The following is a 23,902-nucleotide window of genomic DNA, read 5'->3' as shown; positions in this document are numbered from 1 at the left end:
CTCTCTCTCTCTGTGTGTGTGTGTATGTGTGTGTGTGTGTGTGTGTGTGTGTGTGTGTGTGTGTGTGTGTGTGTGTGTGTAGGGGGTTGTATGCAGGTCCGTCCACCCTGTATTCAACAATACAGAGGCTAGAGGAAGCCATTGGGTGTAAGATGTCCTGTTCTGTCACTTTCCACATTATTCCTCTGAGAGGAGTCTTCCATTGAGCCTGGAGCTGAGTTGATAGCCTACTCCACCCCTCCCCACCCCAGCTCTGGGGCTGCAGATGCATGCAGCCATGCTCAGTTTTTTCCATGAGTTCTGGGACCCAAGCTCAGGTCCTCACGCTTGTTCAGCAGGCACTGCTGCCCACTGAGCTGTCCTGCACCGAGGTCTCTACAATGGTAGAACTTTTTATTCTAAGGCCTTTGCTTTGTAGGTTAAAAAAACTGTTAGTTTTTCTGTTGATGAGAAATTCTGTGTGTGTTTATGTTTGTGTATATATGTGTGTGTGAACGCACATGTGTGTGCAGGCCAGAGGTTGACATTGAATGTCTTCCTCAATCCCTCTTCACCCTGTTTATTTTGAGACAAGGTCTCTAACTGAACCTTGATCTTGACAATTCTGCTAGATTGGTTGGCCACTGAGACCAAGGAGATCACTGAATCTAGATGAGACACAGCAGGGTAAAAGCCTGGGGAGGTAGTTGCTGAGGTATGTGTGTGTGTGTATTGTGCATGCACATGTGTGTGTATACATGTGTTTGTGGTGTATGATGTGTGGTGTGTGTAATATATGGTGTGTGACGTGTGTGTAGTATGTACGGTATGTGTATGGTGTGTGTGGTGTGTATGATGTGTGTGGTGTGTGTGATGTATGTGGTGTATATGGTATGTGGTGTGTATGGTGTGTGTGATGTGTGGTGTGTGTGTAAGTCAGAGAAAAACTTGTGGAAGTCAGTTCTCTCCTTCTCTCCCATGGATTTCAGGGCTCTAACTCAGGTTATTAGGCTTGGCCTGGTGTCTGCTGAGACATCTCACCCACTGATATATAACTACTTTTAAAAGATCTAGAAGGCCGGGCGGCGGTGGCGCATGCCTTTAATCTCAGCACTCAGGAGAAAGAGCAGGCAGATCTCTGTGAGTTTGAGGCCAGCCTGGTCTGCAGAGCGAGATCCAGGACAGGCACCAAAACTACACAGAGAAACCCTGTCTCGAAAAAAACCAAAAGAAAAAAAAAAGATCTAGAAGGATGTACTCCAGGTTGGCAACCATTGTCTCTGGATGGGCTTTAGGGCCATCAATGGAAGAGAGACTTAGTCAAAGGGAACCTTACACTCATCTGTGAAAAACAGAATAGCAATGAAAGAGAAATCTGGGGAGAGGTGGGAAATCGAAAATAAAAAAATGTCTCTTGTAGTCATTACAATAAAGGAAAACAACAGATTTGAAGAAATTGTATCAAGAATGCATCTAGTAAGAGAAAGAAAATGAAAATAATAATTTAAGTTACATTACCTCATTTTTCCTGGATCATCATTCTAGATCATTCCTGTGGAATGTAACTACTTAGATCTCATTATAACTAACCCCAGGGACCTATCCAAATTATCTTGTCAAACTGGAATCTTGTATTCAGATATTACTTAAAAACCCACGAGCCGAGCATTGGAACGGGAAGCCCGTTGGCAGCGTGCTCTGGTCCTGATGAAATGGTAGTGAGTCGGGTGGGGGCCCGGTGGTTAGGATGAGCAGCATCCAGGACTGAGATGGCTCGATTCCAAAAACCAAACTCCAGCAAGCCTTACTGTATCCTCTCTGGGCCCCTGTTTTCTTCTCTTAAAATGAAGTCATTACAATGACCTGCCTCCAAGGATAATAGAAAGAATGAGATGATGGATTCCATATAAAGAAAGTCCTTGGAAGAGCGAGAGTAAGGGTCTTAGAGAGGAAGACAGAAGCATCTCAAGTTCAGCCCTCCAAAACTTAACTCTGGGAGGAAATAGCCGGGGATCCCCACCCCAGCTGGGAGCATAGGCTTCTTCCTGTGCTCTTAAGATGGATTTCACTTTTGCCAGCCAATGTGGTCTGATCTTACGCTGGAGAGGCAGGTGGCAGTGTAGAGGATTCCCTGGAGGAATACTCTCATCTCCAAAGTTTAATTACAAACCCACTTCCTCCCAGCCAGGCTGTTAGGAAAACACTGTCGTTGTTATTGTTTTAAAGTAGTTATAGGTCCACAGCTTTTCCTCACCCTGGGAGAGCGGCATCTTGTTCGTGATGGAGTATGGAAGGACTTCGGGGCTCCAGAAGACTTCATTGGTTCCTGGCAGTTCCCTTCTACTGGGGCTGGCTCCAGTTTCCTGTGCCTCTGGGGCCCTAAGTGAGCTCTAGCCTATCTCTTTCCACTAGCAGGTCCTGCCTGAGGGAGAGTGTGGGGGGCAGATGGCTGTGGAGGGGTGGGAGGAGAGGCCCTGGGTGAAATGGTCCCTGGAGCTCAGCTCAGGATGGAAAGCTTGCCCCTGAATTTTCACCTTTGAGTTACTTGTGGTCTGCTGGAGGTCTTGGAAAAAGCTGAGTGCCCCACCCCCACCCCGGCATGTGAAGTTTGAGGCTCCCTGTGCATGCAGGAACACCCTTATACAGGTGTTCCTACTATACAGGGATCCTTAATGGTCTTTTAATAAAAACCAGATATTGAGGTAAATGCTGAAAGATCAGAGAGACAAAGGAACAAGCCACAGCCACTTCTCACCTCACCAACTCACAAATCCTCTGACTGAATGCTCCTGAGTCCTCAGCTGAAAGGCTCTCTAGTTCCTGTCTCCTCACACCTTATGTGCCTTTCTCAGCCCAGCCATTTCACTTCCTGTCTCAACCTTCCTAGTGCTGGGATTAAAGGTGTGTGTGCTTCCCACATACTGGGATTAAAGGTGTGTGCCACCACTGCCTGGTTCTGTTTCTCTCCTAGACTGGATCAATCTCATGTAGCCCAGTGTGGCCTTGAACTCACAGAGATCCAGGTGGATCTCTGCTTCCCGAGTGCTAGGATTAAAGGTGTGTGCCACCTCTTCCTGACCTCTGTGTTTAACTCTGTGACTGGCTGTGTCCTCTGATCTTCAGGTGAGTTTTATTAGAGAACAACAAAGTATCACCACACACAGGTAGGGCTTCTCAGGTCCAGAGGGGCCCAGAACCTGACCTAGAACACATGGAAAGGGTGTGGCAGGAGAGGACAGTGTCGGAACCAGTTCTTACCAGTTTTTACACATCTGTGAGAAAGGGAAATAAGACCTAGAAGTTGGCTGAGGCTTGAGATCCGTGTTCAGAGTGCTGCTCTCAGGAGAACTTTCTAGCTAGGCTAAGTCTCTGGGTACAAAGAGCCTCTTGGAGCCTGTGAGGCAGCCCAGAGCTCTGGGGCTGTCCCTGCACCTAGGCATTGCCATAGAAACCGATGAGCTTCGCTTTGGGGGGCTGTTCACACTGGGTCCAGGCACCCACCTCTTAGGTGCAGTGAGTTCAGCCATATCCTGTTCCTACCAGATGTCAGGTCCAATCGGATCAGCCCCTCCAGTGTGCCCTGGGAAATCCGAAGCCATTTCTGCCCTTTGTTGCTCCCTTGGCTCTTCCTTGGGGTCAGGCTGGAATCATTAACTCACATTCAGGAAGTTCTTTCTTAGACAGGAAAATCATAACAGAAATTACAGTGTCTGTCATCTCCAGTATCGGCATAGACTGCGCATTGGTTTTAAACTTCTAGGGGAAGTCTTGTGAGTGAGGACACTCAGGAGTAAGGAGGGGTGATGCCTGTACCCCAAGTCCTTCAGGGCTGCTGAGAATGTATCTCAGCTGGAGAAATTATCTACATGTGAATATCACAATAGGAAAGGCACATGCTTTTCATAAAACTGGCGTTAACCATGTTCACTAAGGAATGGGTAGAATTGTATTTCGCAGTTAGAGACCTTTAGAGATAAGGAAAGGGTGATAAGTAGCCGGCACTCAGGTTACCTTGTCCTAACATGCCCACAACAGGCTCACACATTCTCCCCTACCGAGTCCGTGACAGACGTTGTTAATTGGTCATGAGCCATATGCATCTCAGAATCTCCAAAAGAACAAAATCTGGTACCTTCAGGAAGTCACTCCCTCCCACTTAGCAAAGGACCTTTGAGGTGAAATGATTGGCCACCTTCTGATCTCTCTCCTTACCCTTATTTGATAACGAGGGAAGTAGACCCCATGTGTAACTCTGGACTTGGACCAGGGGGCCTGGCAGGTGGTTCAGTGGTTAAAGAGCTTGCTCTCCAAGCAGAGGCCAGTGTCCTGACACCCGGAAACCTACGTAAATGCCAATGAGTGTAGCTGCTCTCCTGTAATTCCAGCCTTGGGAAGCAGAGAAGGGAGCCCCAGAGCAAGCTGGCTAGCAAGACTAGCCATATCACCAAGCTCTGAGTTTGAGAGACCCTGCCTCACCGAATAAATTGGCAAAGCTCTTAGGATGAATCCCAGCATCGCCCTGGAGTGCCCCTCTGTGCACTCACCCACACATATTTGTGCCTACGCACGTGACGTTTACACACATGGAAAATGGAAATTAAAAAAAAAAAGGAAAACAAACAAAACCTCCCCCAAATCATGGCACCAACAAGCCAATAAGACTTGTGCCCCAGCTTCTAGTCCATTCCAGTTGGGATAGTTCTAATTTTGGTGAGGAGGGCAGGAATCTCTGATGTCTCACCATCGCTGATGAGCAGGCTGCTAGTGGAGGGGAGGGAGTCCACTCCTCTGACTGTGCCAAGAGCAGAGCTCTTGGTAGCTTCTAGAAAGGTCTTTCGAAGCAGTCTCTCTCGGGTTCCACTGTGGCCTGGCGCTCGGCCCGTATCACCTCCCTCTTACTGAGGAACAAACCCAGCCCCACCACGGCCCTGGCTGTCTGAGTCAGCGCACACCACCTGTGCCTGCATGGAGCTGCACACCTTGTTTTCCTGGTGTAAGGTGTCACGCTGGGGTGTGTTGGGGTGTTATGTCAGGGAGGCCTTGGAATGCGGTTGCCGCCCTGTGCACCGCCCTCCTTGGCCTAGAAAATTCAGTTTGTCTTCACTAAGTCCCATCCACCCCTTTGGAGGAAAGTTGGTAAAGAGGTACACAAGCAGACAGTGTACCCCTCCAAGCTGGAGGATGAAGGGAAGGAAGCTCTTTGGTGGTGGCCAGGTGAGTGAGTGTGTGTGTGTGTGTGTGTGTGTGTGTGTGTGTGTGTGTGTGTGTGTGTGTGTACATGAATTCTTAAGTTTCATCTGTGATCAGCTTACTCCTTCCTGCCAGAGGGAATTCCTATTTCTCCTGATAACTTCTGAGGAGTGCCAGTTAATAAATGCCTGGCACTCTGTGTGAGACTGAGGACTCCATGGGAAGAGGCGAGCTGACAGCCCTGCTTTAGGTGGGAGCCATCAGCCAGTGGCAAGAGCCAAGAATGGTAAGAGTGTTGCTCTGGTGAGGATCCTCAGTGCAGACCACCCACATGGGCCTGGGCATGGGGCAGCCCATCCGTACAGGCTGCTCCCTGGTGGAGGCCCAGAGGTCTTGACATTCTGTGCTTCCCAGCTCCAGATGAGCTAGGCCTATGGGACAGCTAAGATAAGGGACAGCAGCTTGAGTTGTGGTGCTTTCTAGGGGAAGAAGAGTTGGTTTGTCTTCCTGGGAGATGTGAACTACATCAACTCCACTCCTCATCAGCCAGCCCTCAGGGGCCGAGCCTCAGCGGCCAGGTGGTTTTAGGTTCTGCAATCCCTGGATCCGAGGGATGCTTGTTCAAGTGAGACTGTGATGGGAGTTACCAAAGACCTGAGCTGCTTCTGTTAGAGCCTGTGTTTAGCTGGGGCCAGGGAAAGGGATTTCAGCTCCCCAAAGACCCCCTACTGTTGGATGACATCTGGCCGTCCCAGGGCTTATGCAGTTCCTGATGTCATATCCCTGATGTCCAGAGTTGGAGGAACAGCAGCCCAGACAGTGTGAGACAGATTTCCTTGGGTTTGGTCCTCTCCCACACCCCTTGCTGTGGATTGACTCTGGGCCACTACCTAACCCCTAGAACTCCTCACAGTTGGATCTGCATCGGTTGTCTTTGCAAAACCTGACTCTGTGGCTATGAAATGTTTTAAGGGACAACACACGGGAGACCTTCCCCACCCAGCCTGGAGCAGCCAGAGAGCATTGCTATTATGGGACTGTGGATGTAGATTCTCTGGGCAATGAAGGGGCTCCAGCTTTCTGCAAGTGCCTGCCCAGCTGGACTCGGGGAACAGTTTCCAGCTCCAAAAGGGTCTTGGGCATCTCTGGAGCTTCGATGAGCAAGTGTTCCTGGGTAGGCCGGGGACAGCTTTCAGAGCAGCCAGAGCTTGGCTCTGTCTGCTAATTAGGGAGCCTTCATCTGCTGCCTGGCAGAACAGAGTGGCCAGTCCAGCCTTGCTGGAATGCTGGAGGATGGGGGAGTGTCTAGGCACTGGTAAGGAGGGTCCAGACGCTAAATGGATGACATTCAGATACACAAAATAAAAGTGAAAAAAGCAAAACGCAAACAGGAAGCATGCGGCTGGTGTCTGGGCTGGCGGGGAGATGCTTGCAGAGGTGGCTCTGTGTGTGACAAGCTGGCCATTCTTCGCACTGTGTCTCCCAAGGGCACCTCTGTGAAGGCCAGCCTGTCTCCCTCCCCAGTGAGACAGGCTCCTTTTGTCTTGGGTTTCCTAGAGCCTCACTTCTCAGCTTGGAGCCATGGGAAGAGGACTCCCCAGTGGAAGGGTGGAGAGAACCCCTGTGTGTGTGCGGGAGATGCTGGCTCTGCCCACTCCTTCCTCCATCAGGCTGGTCAGCAGAGGAGGGTCTGGACCAGAGGGCCACGGTTCTAGGAAACCCGTGTAAGAGGGTTCACATCTATAGAGTCCATCTATCATCAGTTTTTAGTGCATGCTGGGAAAGGACCGACGCCTTGAGCGGCCCTTCTTTCTCTCCCAGGGGAGAGTAACTACTTCCCGCCATCTCTGGGCCATGCTCTGTCTGAGCCCCTGTGCAGATGGCGAGCTAACAGTGGACTTCCCTACTTCTCCCTTTTCTGGCCTGGTAGGGTCACCTGCCTCTCGCCTACCTGTTCCATTGACCAATACCTCCCTTCCTAGCAGGACCTAGGGTCGTGCTTGTCCTGTTGCTGATTTAGAAAAATAAAAATAAAACCAGCAGTGGGTATTTGCCCACTAAGCAGAGGGCTCTTGTAGGGTCAAGCTGGACCTCGAATACCTGCGGCTGTCAGCAGGTGAGGTGGCTTCAGGAACAGGTTCTCTGGGTTTTACTTCTCACGCTGAGGCAGCGTTCTCTAGTCCTGGGGAGGAGGGAACCCCTGAGGGTGTTCATGGAGGACTAGCTGGGCGAATCACTGTGTCTGGGTCAGGCTGAGGAGTGGAGCCTGGGCTGTAGACTGACCTGGAGGCGGATGACCTGTTCAGGAGGATGCTCTTCTGTAGGTGACCCTTCTGAGTGTCCTAACTCCTAAGAGATATTTGTGCATCTGCCATCCCGTGTTCCAAACCCAGCTGTTGTCTGAACCTTTGCCCACATCTCCCCTCTCCACCCCTTCCCCCCTCACCCCTTCCCCTCTCTCTCTGAGTCCCTGCACCATCTTCTACCCAGACTGCCTTTGCATCTTGAGTCCACAGCCTTCTTCGCAGGGCTCCCCAGCGTTCTGGACACATCCCTGGACTGCAGGCAGCTTCTCTTTCTTGGTATTCTTAACTTAGGTCTCTATGGTGAGACCCTGGTGCAGAACCGTTGTCAGTCCCGTAGAGTATGCCAGGCAGCAGTGGACCTCTGCCTGGAGCTAACACGTGTGAGTGACGCTTTGCTGTGTGGCTTTAGTTCTTTGGGGGGGCGTGGCGAGAAGTACCTGTTGAGTGAATATTAGATTCACTTCCTCCTGCCTTGGGTGTACAGTGCTGGGAGGTTCTACTGAGCAGACCGACCTGGAAGTGAGTCTTGGGGAAGGGCTAAGGATCCCAGACCTGAGAAGAGGCTGCACAGGGGTGCAGAGGGAGGGCTGCTTGGCGCGTGTTGAGAGGTGTTGGTGCCCCTCCACCCCCCCACCCCTCCCCACCCCCGTTGTGGCCACCAGGGTCTGGAGTCCACACAGGCTGATGGCAGGTGCCGGAGACCTCACTGCAGCCATCACAGCCCCCCCTGTACTTCCGCCTCCTCCCGCACCTTACCCTAGGTGGACAGCCATGCCTACCTCTGGGTCAGCCACGTGCAGGGCAGCTACCTGGAGGGGTGACCTCTAGTGAGCCTGCAAGGCCCGGATAGATATTCAAGGACATGTTCCCTGTGGCATTTCCTGGTTCCCTGACAGACACACTTTCCCCTCCGGGAAAGCCTCTGAGCAGAACCCAGCTGGGAAGGCAGGCGGGCATGGCTGTCTGCGTGGCTGCTTTACAAGGCTTCCCTGGGCAACTCCACCCAACTTTTATTTTCTCTCTGGGATTTCTCTTTTCCCATCCGGGTTCCACTTCCCCGCTCCTTCCCTCAATGTGGAGAGATGGCAAGAAGCCCTTGCCTGAAGGAGATTCCTGGGGGCGATGGCAGAAGATTCCTGTGGGCCCCGGGATCAGCCTTAGAAACCTGGAGGGACGTCATCAAAGCCAGAGTCAGCACAGCTTTGAAGCCAGCAGGCCGGCTCTTAGGAGCCCCTGAGGTATGACAAGAGATTCAAGTCCAGCTGGGACCACACAAACCTGGCTGGGCATCATGGGCCCGACACAGAGAGCTGGCTCTTCCTCTCAGAGCTCCTCAGAACAGCGGTGCGGCTCTGACTGCTCTGCTCGCACCTGGGCCGCCGAGGGACCTCCTCAGGCACCCTCTCCCCCTAGTGCCTCACTCCAGGCGTTCTGCCCGTCATAGCTGTCCTTTTCAGACAGAAGTCATGCCATACCATGGCCCTGTGCAGAAGCATCTGGAAGACCTGCTGTCTTTTCAGAATGAACTCTGAACTCCTGCACCTGACCCCAGTGACCAGTTCTTGTGCCCTTTCAGACTGATCCTGCTTCCCTTACTGTTTCACACACACACACACACACACACACACACACACACACACACCTACCTCAGAGCCTTCCCCCCCCGCCCCTGCTTCCTCTCTCCTCCGGAACTCCCTTCCTCGCATCTGTCAGCGTGGATCCCTGAGCTCCTGCGTCACGTGACCTGTTGCCGAGACCTTCTTTGACCTGGTCTTCCAATCACCTGTCTCAGCTGTCACCTCATCGCCATTTGTTTACTGTCATCTCCCCACAAACCCTGAACTTCAGGAGAAGAAACGGCTCGGCTCGTTAGCTGCTGTTTTCCCAGGCACTGGGACAGTGTTTGCTTCCCAGGCCAGCGTTGACAATCAGTCATTGTGAATGAGTTCTAGAGAGACCCGGGTGTGGGAAATGGTGAGGGGGGCTGCACCCTCCTCCACTTCAAAGGCAGGTGTGTTTAGCGTCCACTCCTTTGGGCAGTTCTTGTCTTTGCCTACAGACAGGTCCGCTGCTGAGCTTCATTTGTTAAGATCTGATGGAATCCTTGGGGACAGAGAGCATCATCAGGGTCTTGAGTTCTCAGCTGTGCCCCTGTTCAAATACGCGGTTTTGGCCAGTGTGCAGGGGGCTGTTGCATTTCCACCAAGCCCTTAGCTGGTGTCTGTACTGCGGGTCTCGGGATCGCACCTTTGAAGCGCAGCAGTGACGGTCTAGGTCACTGAAGGACCAATCGGAAGCCTCTCTTCTCCGCTCTCTTTTTGTTTCTTCTTCCTGTTCAAGTGTGGTCTTGGGCAGAGCTGTTGGGTCCTGGCCTGTGTGACCAGGAAGGAATTGGACCTGGTGAGTTTGGACTCTTTGAGAGGAACGTGTTTGGGCACCTCTAGAAGCTGCCTAGCATGATGTGGACTGCCCTGGGGAAATGGCAAGCTTGAAATGTCACACAGACAGGAGTGTTGGAGCCCGACTGGGGCGGAGGTCGCCCCTCCCTGCACTGCAGCCTTGTGTCTCTGTGTGCTTCCCACAGACTTGCAGAACGAGGCTCGCCAGCTGTGGTCTGTTCCCTCCTGGAGGCAGGGCTGCCAGGAGCTAGGGGAAGGATGCTCGCCTCTGCAGAAGTCCCTGTACGGGACGCTGCTGCCTGAGTTGTGTGGATCCAGATCATTCATAGGAGGACTCTATGATTCGCAGCCTTCCCTCTTTCAATCTGGTTCAGGAGACCTTGACTAACCTCCTTGTATTAGGACACTCCAACTGCCGTCCTACAAACTCTCAGTGGCTTAACATAAGAAACACTCATTTTCTGTTCATGTCCCACACCAAAATAAGTCCGTGGCAGGTGGCAGGTTCATCTCCAGACAGCCACTCAGGAGCTCGGACTCGCCCATCTGCAGACCCCGTCTCCCACAGGTTTGCATCTAGCTGGAAGTTACTGAGGAGACTGGAGGGTTGCTGGGAGAGTTTTTAGGTTGTGCCTGTGGGGGTGAGGGCGGATCTCGCTCCTGCTCACGGTCCACCAATCAGATTCCAGTCACATGACTGTACTACCAGCAAAGGAGGATAGGAAGTGTGGGGTAGAGGTGTGCCGTTGTGTTTTGGCCACTGTGGTGGACAGTGGGACTTTCAAGGCCCAGATTCACTTCTAGACATTTACAGGCACTGACAGGTCACGTGAACAGGTCATGTGAACAGATCATCTGACAAAAGTGAAGTTCTGGAAGCATGACCAACCTGCAGAGGCCACCTGCAGAGGACACAGTGCCGTACTGGTGAGGACCACAGACAGCTGTGCAGTAGGGGGGACACATGTGAGGCAGCAGGGACACAAGACTCCACACGCCAGTGGCGGAGGTATCCAGCATGCTGGGCCCGTGTGGATGGCAGAGGCTCGGTAGAGGGTATGAAGCCCAAGGCAGCAGCATTCAGAGCTGGTGTTTACTTGGCACCGTGATTACTGCAACATTAGTGACATTCATGTGGTTGTGAAATTTGTCGTGGGACAAAGGGGAGCATTGGGGAGGTGACCTCCCCAAGTTACTGGTTCAGACAGTAACCCTGGCCAGAACTGAAATGGCCTGGTGTCCTTTGCTGGACTCCCTTGTCTGTGCCGACAATAATAGGAGCTTTGTGAAGTGCCTGAACCCTATCCCACAACCCCAGTGCATCGCTGCCTAGAAAGGCCTGGCCGGGTCTGACCCACACTCGGCAGTCACTTCGAGGGCAAGGCTGGTAAAAGCTGGCGCCGCCCATTGCACCCTTGCCTTTTCCTCGGCCTCTTCTTCTGTTTTTCCTTTTGCACAAGACATTTGTGAGGAAAGAGCTTTAAGGCCTGGAGAAACCTCAACCCATTTAGAACAGAGCAAACTGCTGGGTAGTGGTGCACAGCTTTAATCCCAGAACTGGGGGGGTGGGGTGGACAGAGGCAGGCGGATCTCTGTGAGTTCAAGGCCAGCCTGGTCTGCATAGTGAGTTCCAGGACAGCTAGGGCTACATTGTGAGACCTTGTCTCAAAACACACACACACACACACACACACACACACACACACACACACACACACACACACACACACACACACGGGGAGTGAAAATAGAACCTAGTAAGTGATAGGGGAAGAAGCCACTTGAGTAGAGAAAGAAGGAAGGCCTTAGCTGTCATTCAGACACAAACTGCTTGGCCTCCCTTTCCAGCAGGAGGCCACGTCAGAGACTGGACCAGAATCTCATTGCCCTGGACAGCAATTTGGCCCTAAAGGTCTGCCTAGGCCTCATCTCAAACTTTGGGCAGAATTTGATCCCAGGGTAATCAGGGTAGTTTGGGAACCACAATCTTAGCCATATGGAAGGTAAGAATCAAAAACTGAGGCTGGGGGGAAAGACTCCATTCTGTTCTCCACACCTCACATCTTCAGGGCCCCTCCACCCCCGCCCCAGATGTTCTGGAAGGTTTGTGTGGGAGAGGGAAGTGTTGGCAACTTTGGGGTTAGTTTGGAAGTCTTAGGAGGGTCTCCGGCAAGGTTAAGGAGGAAGCTGGGTGATCGTGGCCAGGCTTGACCCTGCGTGGTTGTCTCCGCCCCTCCCTGACCTGGCACCAGCCTCACTGGCCATCTTCTCCCCTCCCCCCAGATGTTTCTCTTACCCAGCCAGATGTGTCTTTCTAGAATTCTACTCTCAGTGTGTTCCTCCTCTGCTCAGCATCCTCCAGGGACTGCCTGTGGCCTCGAGCAGGAAGTCCAATTTCCTGCTCTCAGATTCAGGCCTGTCCTCTCTGGATCAGGCCGCTCCAGTCCCGGCCACCTTCCCAGGAGTGGAGGAGGAAGCGCCAAGGAGGGCCAGGACTGGCTCACTGCAGTCTGGGGAGTCGGCTGGGGGAGCACTCTTCCCCAGGGGCAAACCACATCTCATGGTGTGCGTGGCCTGCTCACTTCTCCCAGAGCCAGGCTGGAAGCTGGTTGAGCTCACACCTCTGCTCTGACACAGTTGCCACAGGCTTTCCTGGTGGTCTACTGCCCGGTAATTACGCCTACCCTTCCCTCTTGGCCAAGGAGAGCTGGAGTTGCTTGGGGACTAACATGGGATGAAGCTGAGAGTTTTAGGACGCAAAAGGCCATCAGGTCACCGAGGATGGGACCCCAAAGGCTTTTCAGCCATTGACAGTAAGGGATGGCTGGGCCCAGCAGACTCCAGAGATGGGCTGGCACCAAGCAGTCGCCTAAAACAGCCCAGGTATCAAAGGCTGACAGTAAGCCAAACCTACCCGACCTGTACCATCTCACTTAACCCACACACCACTTTGTGGTGGTGTTTTTACTCGAAGATGATGTACTGACTAGCTTTGTGTCAACTTGACACAAGCCAGAGTCATCAGAGAAGAGGGAGCCTCGGATGAGAAAATGCCCCCATAAAAATCAGGCTGTAGGCAAGCCTGTAGAGCATTTTTTAAATTAGTGATTGATGGGGGAGGGCCCCGCCCATTGTGGGTGTGGCCACCCTGAGCTGGTGGTCTTGGGTTCTATAAGAAAGCAGGCTGATCAAACCGTGGGGAGCAAGCCCGTGAGCAGCACCCCTCCATGGCCTCTGCCTCAGCTCCTGCCTCCAGGTGCCTCCCCTCACCGCTTTGGATAATGGACTGTGATCTGGAACTGTGAGTGAAATAAACCCTTTCCTCTCCAAGTTGTCTTTGGTGTTGGTGTTCCATCACGGCAGTGGTAGCCCTAACTAAGACAGAGAGAAGACAGGACGTAGGCAAAGTGACCTTGCGGCTGCTGTGCGGGGAAGGGACAGGCTGGACTTCAGAACTCAAGGGTCCCGGGGCTGACTGAAGTAGCTCTGCCGCTAAAGCGCTGTGGGGAGGCCCCTGCTTCTGACGTCTGCCTCCATTCTCCGTGTGTTCTAAGCATGCTGCATGGTTCCCTGCCTGCCACCTGACGCCCGTCCCCAGGGAAGGGGTAGCAATGATGTGCCTGCGTTTCAGTGGCCCTTTCCTGAGTGTTTTTGCTGTACCCATGGACACAGACTGACAGCTACTTCATCACTGCGGTCACTGATGCCCAGAGAGGGTTCCTAGTTCACCAAGTCCTCGCAGACTGGAACTGGAGCCCTCCACGTGACTCCGGTCCAGTGCTCTTTCTCTTGCAGGGGTGTGGAATGAGCCCATGGCCGCAGACATGGGGAAGACTGGCGTAGCCAGCCTACTTGGGTGCCTTCCAGGCACCAGAGGGAAGGCTCACAGTCTGGAAATAGTTGCGATAGCACCGTTGGCGTGCCGCTGATGTCCTCCCTCTCTGTGAGCCCCTCAGCAGGGGGTAGGCGATTGGCCCAGCCTCCACCATGTTAAATGTGACACACGTCCGGGCCAGACCCTCCCCACACACACCCACTGCACTGCTGGGAAAATCTGAGGCCTTCACTCTGAGGCTGACCCACGCACACCAGCTGGTAGGGCCTGGCCAAGACAACTCCCACCATGGGCTCCCCGGTCTCTCCACTGGCCTTGACCTCAGAGGTGGAGCATGCTGGTGAGACTGTGCTACTGTTCCCACCAAACAGGCAAGGAAACAGATCTGTGTGCAGCTGCCCAGCTCAGCCCTGTTTATTCTTCATGTTCACTAAATTGCTGTGCCAGACCGCTGCGGCTTCTGGGAGGAGGAGGGCAGAAAGTTCCCTTTAGTGGTTACGTGTTGTCTTAAGGTGTGTGCGTGCACATTGTGTGTGTGTGTGTGTGTGTGTGTACATGTACATGTGTGCACAGTGAAGAATAATGTGTTTCCCAGTCCATACATTGACACCTAAACCCCAGGAGCTCAGGAAGTCGCCATATCTGGAACCAGAGTCCACAGGTAGATCTGATTCTTTGAGATGAAGTCTGTTCTGGAATAGGCCAGGCCTCCTGTGCAGCATGACTGGTAACCTACTAAAAGGGGACATTGGGTCACAGGGAGAGGCAGTGAAGACAGAGGTGATGCTTCATCAGCCATGGAGTGTCCTGTGTAGCCATACTCACTAGAAACTAGGGAGAGGTGAGCAGCAAAGTCTTGCTCAGCCCCGGGAAGGAGCCAAGTTCGCTGACACTTTGGTTTTGGGATTCCAGGCTCAGAACTGTGGGACAATACGCCCATGTCATTTACACCACCTAATTTATGATTCTGTGCCATGATGGCCCTGGCAAAATAATCCGGTCAGAAAACACATGGCCTGGGGGTGTAACTCAGTTAGTGGAGCGATTGCTTAGCATGCACTGTCCTGGGTTTAATCCCCAACACAACATAAACTGGCCATGGTAGCCCTCGCCTGCACTGAGGGGTGGAGGCAGGGAGATCAGAAGTTCACGGTCCTTCATCCTCAGTGGCACCCCATGTTCTAAGCAAAGCTCAGCCTGGCCTATATGAGACTGTCACAGCGCGCGCGCGCGCGCGCACACACACACACACACACACACACACACCGGGGCGGGAGGGGGGGGTGCTATATGCTGGAGGTGAGGGTGGCCTCTAGAGGCTGACAAAGGCGTGAGGAAGCTTCTCCCCTGGAGCCTCAAGAGGACACATCTCTTCTCCACCTGACGGGATGGAGGTGGCTGTTGAGTGACCTTGCTTCTTCAAAAGGCTCTGTGGTGTCTCTCCTTCCGCTCTCCACCCCTGGAGCCCCATCCACGAGTAGCAGTATCCTCCAGCTGACTTCCGGCAATGACTCCATCTCATTTCTTTGAGTGTCTGGGGCTGTGTCCGCACGCCCGGCCCACTGTGGAGATGTCCGTTGGGCATCTACCCTTGCCAGCACTGGTGCCAACTGTGCCCTCCCTCCCAAGTCTCTGGAATAAATGATCAAGAACCTCCACCCTGGATCTCACCACTTTCCCTGATGCGCAGTGGCAGTTTGTGGGATTCGGAACAAGGCTGTTCGGTCCACTCTGACTGCTTCCTGTAGCAGCGCTGACCCTCACACTCGCAAGCCTCTGTCCCCCAGCCGAGCTGCCGACTTCTGTGTGCTCCAGCAGTGTTAATTCAGAGCCTAGCTCCGTGGTCCTCTCCCGCAAGTCTGTTTAACCGCTCAGCCACTGATCTTGACCCTTCCCTAACTTTTATTATGTGTAAGCAACACGACCCCCATCTAAAGCTACTCTATTCCTGTGTGGGTGTCCCAGCTCACTCAGAGCCTGGGCCGTGATTCACACTCTGCATCCTGCTAATGTACCATGTAGACCACCATGGTAAAGGGAAGGGATCTGGGGCAGTAACAGCTGCATGCTTTCCAGAACTTGCTCAAGGAAGACTTCTCTAGAAGCTAGAGTGGGCCCCTCTCAGCCCTGGGGAATGTTCTAGTGCCATACATTTTGGCTTTAGCGTGTTATGAACCCATGACCCAACAACCAAGTCATCCTTGCCAGGGAGGAAGAGTCTTCTCCGCTGTCTTCCTCTTTCCCAGCTTCTTTAATGTTTATGTGAGTGTTAGGTTAGCTGTGTGAGGTGCTGTAGTGATTTTGATGGGGGAATTTGGCATCCATCCTACCCTCCACCTTCAGCCTCATCATCTGGGAACTCTAATGCCAGCTTCCTTCTAGGCTGCTGCCCCTTTCTGTCCTACAGAGAACCCACTGGACCACCCTCTTGTTTTCCAGTCTTTATGAGTTGCAGCATCTTGCCCATTGCGTGGACTTGCAGAAGGTTACCTGGTTAGCTGGTGTGGTTCTGGAGCCCAGGTTCCACACTTGTTTGCTCTGCCATATGTGTAGGTCATAAAGAATGGGGGGAAGTGTTTATGAATACACCTCAGGGAGAGGCCAGTGTTAACAAAACTTCCCTCCACTCCAAGCCCCACTCGACTTGGTATTTCTGTCCTGTGTCCTTGCTCTGCTGGGTTCTCTTTCTATTCAGTATTGAGATCTTATTTCCTCCTGCCCGCCCCCTCCCCCTCCTTCCCTGCCTCCTCCTTCTTACCCATCTGTCCCTCACTCACGCCTTCTTCCTCTTGTCATCTTTACTAAAATGTGGTAAGATATAGTAAGTGCAAGATTGACCACTCGAACCTTGGTGAACTGCGTAGTTCAGGGATGGTGAGTGCGTTCCCTGTTGAACACGCACCACATTTTCTTCTCCAGGTCTTTTTGTTTTCTCGAGGACTTCATGTCTTATACTCTGCAGGGATTGTACTGTTTTTAATGAGAAACAACAACAAAGGTCCGAAGGTGCGCATCTCTTGAGAAAGCTCTTGAGTTGATGTGTAACTTCAGATTGGTTGTGAATGCCAACAGTTTTGTTTCTTCCCAGTACTAGAGCTTGACCCAGGGCCTCACACTCTCTTTTTACACTTTGTTTTGAGACTAGATCTTACTAAGTTGCCCAGCCTGGCCTTGAACTCACTCTGTAGCACAGGCAGGCCTTGAACTTTCTATCCTTCTGCCTCAGCCTCCCGAGTAGCTGGTATTACAGGCCTGTACCATGAGACCCAGGTTCCTTTCTAGACTTAATGCCTCTCAACAAACACTGTGTGTGTATGTGTGTGTGTGTATGTGTGTGTGTGTGTATGTGTGTGTATGTATGTGTGTTCCTTCTTAATTAGTACAAATAACAAATGTAAATGAAAAATGTGTAAAATCTTCATATTGCTGAACAAATTAAATATTGGAAGTCTCAGTTGTTAAGAAAGCTCTTCTTATGAGGGACGTGGTAGCGCACATCTTTAGTTCCAGCACTCGGGAAGAAGAGGCAGGCAGGTCTGAGTTCCAGGCTAGTCTAGGCCCCAGTTAGTGATGCCTTGTCTTTAAAAAAAAAAAAAGTTATTTTCCCCTAGATTGGTGTGTAAATTCTATGCATTCCCCTCTCCCCAATCTCAAGAGCTTTTATTTTATAGCAGTGGTTCTCATCCTGTGGGTTGTGACCCCCTTTGGGAGTCAAATGACCCTTTCACAGGGGTCGTCTAAGACCATAGGAAAATACAGATATTTACATTACAAGTCATAACAGTGATAAAGTGAAAGTTATGAAGTAGCAATGAAATAATTCTATGGTTGGGGTCACCACAACATGAGGAACTGTATTAAAGGGTTATAACATTAGGAAGGTTGAGAACCACTGTTTCATAGAGATTAATCAACCTGAATTTTTTTTTTAATTGCAAAGTATCTAAAACCACTAATTTTGAAAAAGAAAAGTTCTAAGACTTAAGAAAATCCTATAGAAATCAAGAGAGGATGGTATTGGGGTCATGGAGCGGCGTGAGGTCCTGAAATAGACTGGAGTTCATTGATTTTGACAAGAAAGCTAATTTAGAAGGCAGAGGAGCCTTCTCAGCAGACTGCTCCGATGAAGAGCTAACTACCCCTGAAATCTATGCTGACGTTTGATGTCAGGTTTGATTTGAGCAGAGAATTCTGCCCCACTCCTCTAAATAAGAGGATGTTGCTGATGATGACTTTAGAGGGACCACCCAGCTCCTCATCTGTGACTTGTCGACATGTCACATAGGCTCAACAGGGATGCTTCACTGTTCAGGGGCAGAATCCTTCCTCTTCAGGACTTAGCTAAACAAGAGTAAATCACCAGGCTGCGGCTGTTCCTCAGTCCTTGTCTCCCATGCCCAAAGCCCTGAGTTTGATCCCGGGTACCACGTAAAACTGGTGTGGTGGTGCCTACTTGTAATCCCAGCAGGTGGAGACGGGGTCAGAAGTTCAAGGTCATCCTCAGCTACACAATGGGTTCTGGGCCAGCCTGGCCTCCATAAAACCCTGTCTTAAAGAGGGGGGCCGGGTGTAAATCACAAAAGACGTGTCAATTAGTCAACTAGGGTCAACAAATTGGAAGGATGTTGGGATTCAAAGGAAGGAAGTGGTGACCTTTGGCTAGGACCGTCCTAAAGGGCTCTTAGAGTAGGTCTCACTGGGAAGGCCGTCCTGGAGCAGAGGAGAGCTTGAGGGGTATACTGGAAGAAAAGCTGTACTTCACATGATTTTACTTAACTTGGTTTGGGGGTTCTTGAGCTAGTGCCTTTGGTATGTAGCCTAGGCTGGCCTTGAACTCAAGGTTTCCTACCTCGGCTTCTAGAGTGCTGGGATTACAAGTGTGAGCTGCCACCCTAGCTTGCATTTCCTGTCCCTGCCTCTGTGATGCACCCTGAGTTGACCCCAGTATCTAACAACTGCCAAGGCCACGGGACAAAGAACTCTCGAGGTCTCCTCACTTGCTTGTGGTCCTACAGACTGGGCGCCTCTCCTTTTTAAGGGAACTTTGTGGGGCTTCATAGAGAAACCCTGTCTCAAACACACATGCACACTCTGTCTTTCTCTCTGTCTTCACCCCCACCCCCACCCCCTTACCCTGGCAATGTTCTTTTTGTTTCCTAGGTAGGAATGGTCTGACTCTAAAGGATTAAGGTTGAAACCCTGGAGCCCAGTGGTGGAGTCCCTGGGGACTCCTCCCTCAGTGGTCTAGCAGTTGGGCCTCTTGGGTTACAGATGTGCCCCGGTTGGGTGGGGCCCCCCTCCTTTCTCCCCAGAGTTTATTGCTGCAGAGCCCTGCCCTAGGAGAGCTGTGGAATCAGCGCTCTCTGGCTGAGCCAGCTCCTGGAACCAGGCTGTCCTGTATCTCTCTCATGACCCACCCCTTAAATAAACAGTCCTGCGCTGAAGGGGTTGGGATGTTCCTGCAAAGGCTGCTGTAGCCAGGCGCCTCTCACTCCAAGAACGACCCTGGCGATGAGACCTGCTTTTCTTCCGTCCTGACTCAGGGCCTTCAGGAGTGACAGGAGAGTCTGCTTGCCTGCAAAGGTGGTACCGCAGAGCTCCTTGATGGGTGAAACCCTTCTCACTGTCCATGCTCCCGGGCTTCCGCCTCATGAAAGCCTGGCCGTGTCTGTCCAGGAGATAGCATCTGAGCTTACGCTTCTTATGAGCTTAAGTGCCCCGCCTTACTGTAGGGCTTGCCCACCTCTGAAGGGGTTACCTTGGCATTGGATATCCAGCGCAGACACACTGCCCACCACCCAGCCATCTCAGGTTCTTAACTGTTTAGCTCTTCAAGACCAAGTGCTGCTGGCTTCACATACTACTGGCCCAGCTCCATTGGGCCACCTTTATTCGGTTTTTGCTCTGGAGCCAGGGTTTTTGATTCCTTTGAAAGGCAACCTGCGGGCAGAGAAGTATCAACTGGCAGCTAGTTAGCCTGGCTTTGTGGCCCATGACCGTGGGCTGGACCACAGGACTCATGACTGGGAGGTCCCACTCCAAGGCTCTGCTAACTTGGCTGTGGTGGATTAGGTGCCGGGGCCTGGGCACTGCACCTGAGGGCTGCCAGTGTGGAACGAGCCAGCTAGGAGCTCACAGCTCTGGGAAAGACCTGTTGACCCAGAACTCGGCAGATGGTCTCATCTTGGCTCGGGTGGAGAGCAGGGCGCTGGACTAAGCAGAGTAAAACCAAGAGGAAGAACTAGGAAGAGGAGTCGATGGGCCCCTGTAACATACCCTCACCCCCAGAGCAGTCTAGAGGAAACTGTCCCCACGATTGCCAGGCTGTCAGCTGAGCCAGCATCCCCAGGAGTTACATAAAACTGTAGGTGAATTACTAAATAAAAAACTCAGAGCCAGAAATTGGGGTGAGAGAGATCAGAGACATAGGAAAAGCCATAGCTAACCTCACCTCTCCAACTCCACAGCTTCCAAAGGGACCTAATCCTGTATACCTACGCCTATATGCCTTTCTGTTCTGTTCTGTTTTCTCAGCCCAGCTACATCACTTCCTCTTCCTGCCCAGCTCTGTCATTTCCTGTCTGCCTGTACAGACCTCCAGACCTCTATGGTTGGTGCTGGGATTAAAGGTGTGTGTCACCATGCCTGGCTCCGTTCCCCAGTGTGGCCTTGAATTCACAGAGATCCAGATAGAGCCCTGTCTGCCAAGTGATAGGATTAAAGGTGTGTGCTACCATTGCCTGACTTCTATATAGTGGTTGGCTTTTTCCTCTGATCTCCAGGCAATTTATTAGGAGACATAGTATATTGGGGGACACAATGCATCACCACATAAACCCACTGTGGAAATTCAGACTGTGCTCCCCCTGGGAAGACAGCGGGGATGTGATGTCACTGTCAAGGAGTCATCTTCACCCAAAATGTGGAGTACTTACCCAGAGCCACCTCCCCAGCCCCAGATCACACTTTTGATAACTACTGTGTCCTGGACCAGTGCTGTCAACAGGAATACAATGTGAGCTACATATATAATGAAAGCAATTTCTGGTAGCCACTTTAAAATGTGAAAGGAAACAGGCAAAGTTAAATTTTAAAGTATTTTTATTTGGGAGCTGGACAGGTGGCTCAGTGGTTAAGAGCACTTGGTATTCTTACAGAGGGTCTGCGTTCACGTAGCACCCATGTGGTGGATTACAACCATCAATAACTCCAGCTCCGGGGCAGCTGCTGACTCTGGCCTCCGTGGGCACACACACACACACACACACGTACACACACACACACACACACACACACGTACACACACACACACACACACACGTACACACACACTGTTAAAGATAAAATTTACATAAAATAAATAAAAGTAAATATTTCATTTATAAGTTGTTCTAGAGTATTCTCAATGTATAACCAATACCAAATTCCTTTTTCCCATTTTAAAATTTTATGTATTTTATGGGTGTTTTGCCTGCATGTATGTCTGTGTATCACACGTGTACAGTGCCTGAGAAGGCCAGAAGAAGGCATTGAATCCCCTGGAACTAGAGTTACAGATGGCTGTGAGCTGTGTTGGCAATCAAACTGGGGTCCTCTGGAAGACCAGTGAAGGAAGGCGCTTAACTACAGAGCCATCTCTCCAGCCCCCAATATAAAATTCCTGATGAAACACTCCTCTTTCCCTTCTCCCTCCTTCCCTCCCCTTCCCTCCTCCCCTTCCCTCCTCTCCCATCTCCTCTCCATTCCTCTCTTTTCTCTTTTATACTCCTTGTCCAGCGTGTTTTACGTGTACAGCCTACCTCGACCTGGACTGGTTGCATTGCAGGTGATCAGTTTCCTGCACGGACAGAGGTTACCCTGTGGGTGTTGCAGCCGCACAGCTTTGCTATAGACAGTCCGCCCATCAGCAGCTTCTCTAGTGACTGCGAGCTGGAGACGTGGAGGGACCGGGGCAGTCCAGAACCAGAACTACATTCTCAGTGCTCACAGCTGCCTGGTGTGCTGGCTGAAGGCCCCCCCCCCCCCCCCCGGGGAGCTCTCGGTGCCAGTGTTGCCGATTGGCTTACCCCTAATGTGTGGCAGAGGCCTGTCATCTGGAAGGCATGCAGTGTTTGGGAGGAAAGGAATGAATGCATGGATGTCCCATGTCTGTGTCGTGTCCGTCCGTCCCCCCCCCCCACCCCCCCCCGTCCACGCCTCCTAGGCCCACAGTCCCTGTGCACAATCAGTGCGAGTCGGAGTCTGAAAAGAAAATGTTCAAGTCAGAGATCATGTGAGTGATAGAGCTGGAGGGCAATTTAAGTTTTTTACCTTAGGAGAAACTAGAAATGACGAAAATCGGGGCACAGAGGAGGAGGGCAGCCAGTAAAGAAAGCCAGGCGAGTGGGTGCACACTTGTAATCTCAGCACCCGGGGGGAGGCTGAGGCATGAGGCTCAAGGCCAGCGTGCTGTCTAATGGCCAGTCTTGCTCAAGTTCTTCAGAGGTACAGCCACTTAGGTGAGGCCCCACCGCTTGTTGTGGCCCAGGCACACCCTGGTTCCAGAGAGAATCAATTCAGAAAGGCGTATCACTCCATATCCAGGTGTCTGGCTGGGCCCTCCTCTGTCCTCAGATAGCTCAATGCTGTCCCCACAGACACCTTAGGGAGCCGTTACCTGGAGGCCCCCGACCTGGCCTATGCATGGTATTATCTATCCTCAATATTTTGGAAAAGATTCATTTATAAATATGCATAGTATAAAAGTGAAAGAATGTGGTGTTGTTAGAAGCATCGAGACTCGTGGTGTTAAGATGTTTGCTGATTGTTGTAATGCTGTATGTAGCAGTGACAAGTCAAAGAGCATGAAGAGTCAGCAACAGGGTGACGGGTAATGAGAGGTGGGCCATGCAGACACTGAAAGTCTGAGTCATCATTAAAAATGGCACTGTAGCCAGGCATGGTGGCACACGCTTGTAATCATAGCACTTGGCAGGCTGGATAGCCTGGGCTGCATAGTGAGACCATGCCTTTAATAAAAAAGGTGTTGATATTACATAGCTCAGTGGTAAAGCATTTGCTTAGCATGTACAAGGCCTTAACACTACAAAAACATGCTAATATGGAAAAATGGAAAAAATGTTCAACATGTAACATAAGAGGATGGATGAGGTCATTTTAGCTATACCCATGGAAGAGTGCTTAGAAAGGATTTGTTCCCCCACAGTATTTATGTTGGTTTTTAGGGGAACTGAATATAAGTGATTCGTTTGTCTTTTTAAAAGTTTTTTTTTATTTCTGGCTTTTCATTTGTTATATAGCAAGACTGGCCATTACATGGCCGGACTGGCCTTGAACTCTCGATCTTCCTGTCTCAGCCTCCTGGGTGCAGAGATTACAAGTGTGCACTGCCTCACCCAGCTTCCTTCACCTTCTCTGCCCCCCCCCCCACACACACACCATTGCTTTTGTAATCCCTGGTTTCTCCTCACTGAGCAGCGATTCCTGCTGTAGAAACGAAATGAACAGAACAGAACACAGGTGAGGGAAGAAGGGCTCTAGCCGGCCGCGTTTATTTCAGAATTTATTACACAACTCCCAGTACAAGTGTATAGTGTTGGAGCCCGACAGTCGTATTTCAGTGTAGCAGCAAGGAATTATTAAATGTTTGAGAGTTGAAGTTAGCACATTTAAAACTCATGAGACAGCTTTTGCCAAGGATCTGTTTGGGGAAGTGAAAGCTGATGATGGTACACTCTTGTTTTGAATGGAATCCACCTAACCCTCCCTATGTGGGTTCTGAATGCTATATGGAGATTGAGGAATGATTACGTGAGAGACAGTCTTAAAACCATGTGTTAGAGTCGGATAGATGAATGGACACACATACACACACGCACACGCACACGCACACACAGACACGCATGCACTCGCACACATGCACATGGTCTAGCCCAAGACCTCTTTTCATCACCTTCAGTGCTGAGACCTTGGCCCCAGCCATTTCTACCCTGTGGCTCATTTACTACACTGTAGCTGAGCCATCTTCTCAAAGCATGATCAGGTCACATCCTCCTCTTCATCAAACCCTCTGGTGCCTCAGGACACCTGAGTCACTCACTCTCTGGTATGGCCCATCCTGCCCCTCTCATTTCATTACCGGTCCCTCTGCCCTGACTCACACCATGCCAGCCATGCTTCTCTTCCCAGTGGTT

General features: G+C 51.4%; 1 protein-coding gene across 6 annotated transcripts in view; it reads left to right on the top strand.

The window, feature by feature from the left end:
• The window catches only part of Sh3pxd2a (SH3 and PX domains 2A), a 211,997-nt gene that overhangs the window by 51,016 nt on the left and 137,079 nt on the right, over positions 1–23,902 (top strand). Inside the window, exon 1 of one of the 6 annotated variants that reach the window (XM_076563264.1) lies at positions 5,018–5,193. The exons of 3 other annotated variants lie outside the window; for them this stretch is intronic. In XM_076563264.1, the coding sequence (XP_076419379.1) occupies positions 5,161–5,193 (33 nt within the window). In that variant the 5' untranslated portion in view covers positions 5,018–5,160. Of the gene's footprint in view, positions 1–5,017; positions 5,194–23,902 lie in introns of those variants that run through there. 2 more of the 6 variants (XM_076563262.1, XM_076563263.1) reach the window with 2 other exon arrangements.

The sequence above is a fragment of the Peromyscus maniculatus genome, chromosome 1 (assembly GCF_049852395.1).
Source record: "Peromyscus maniculatus bairdii isolate BWxNUB_F1_BW_parent chromosome 1, HU_Pman_BW_mat_3.1, whole genome shotgun sequence".
Lineage (NCBI taxonomy): Eukaryota > Metazoa > Chordata > Mammalia > Rodentia > Cricetidae > Peromyscus > Peromyscus maniculatus.
The sequence above is the reverse complement of the archived record's forward strand: the minus strand, read 5'-3'. Positions and strand labels throughout refer to the sequence as shown.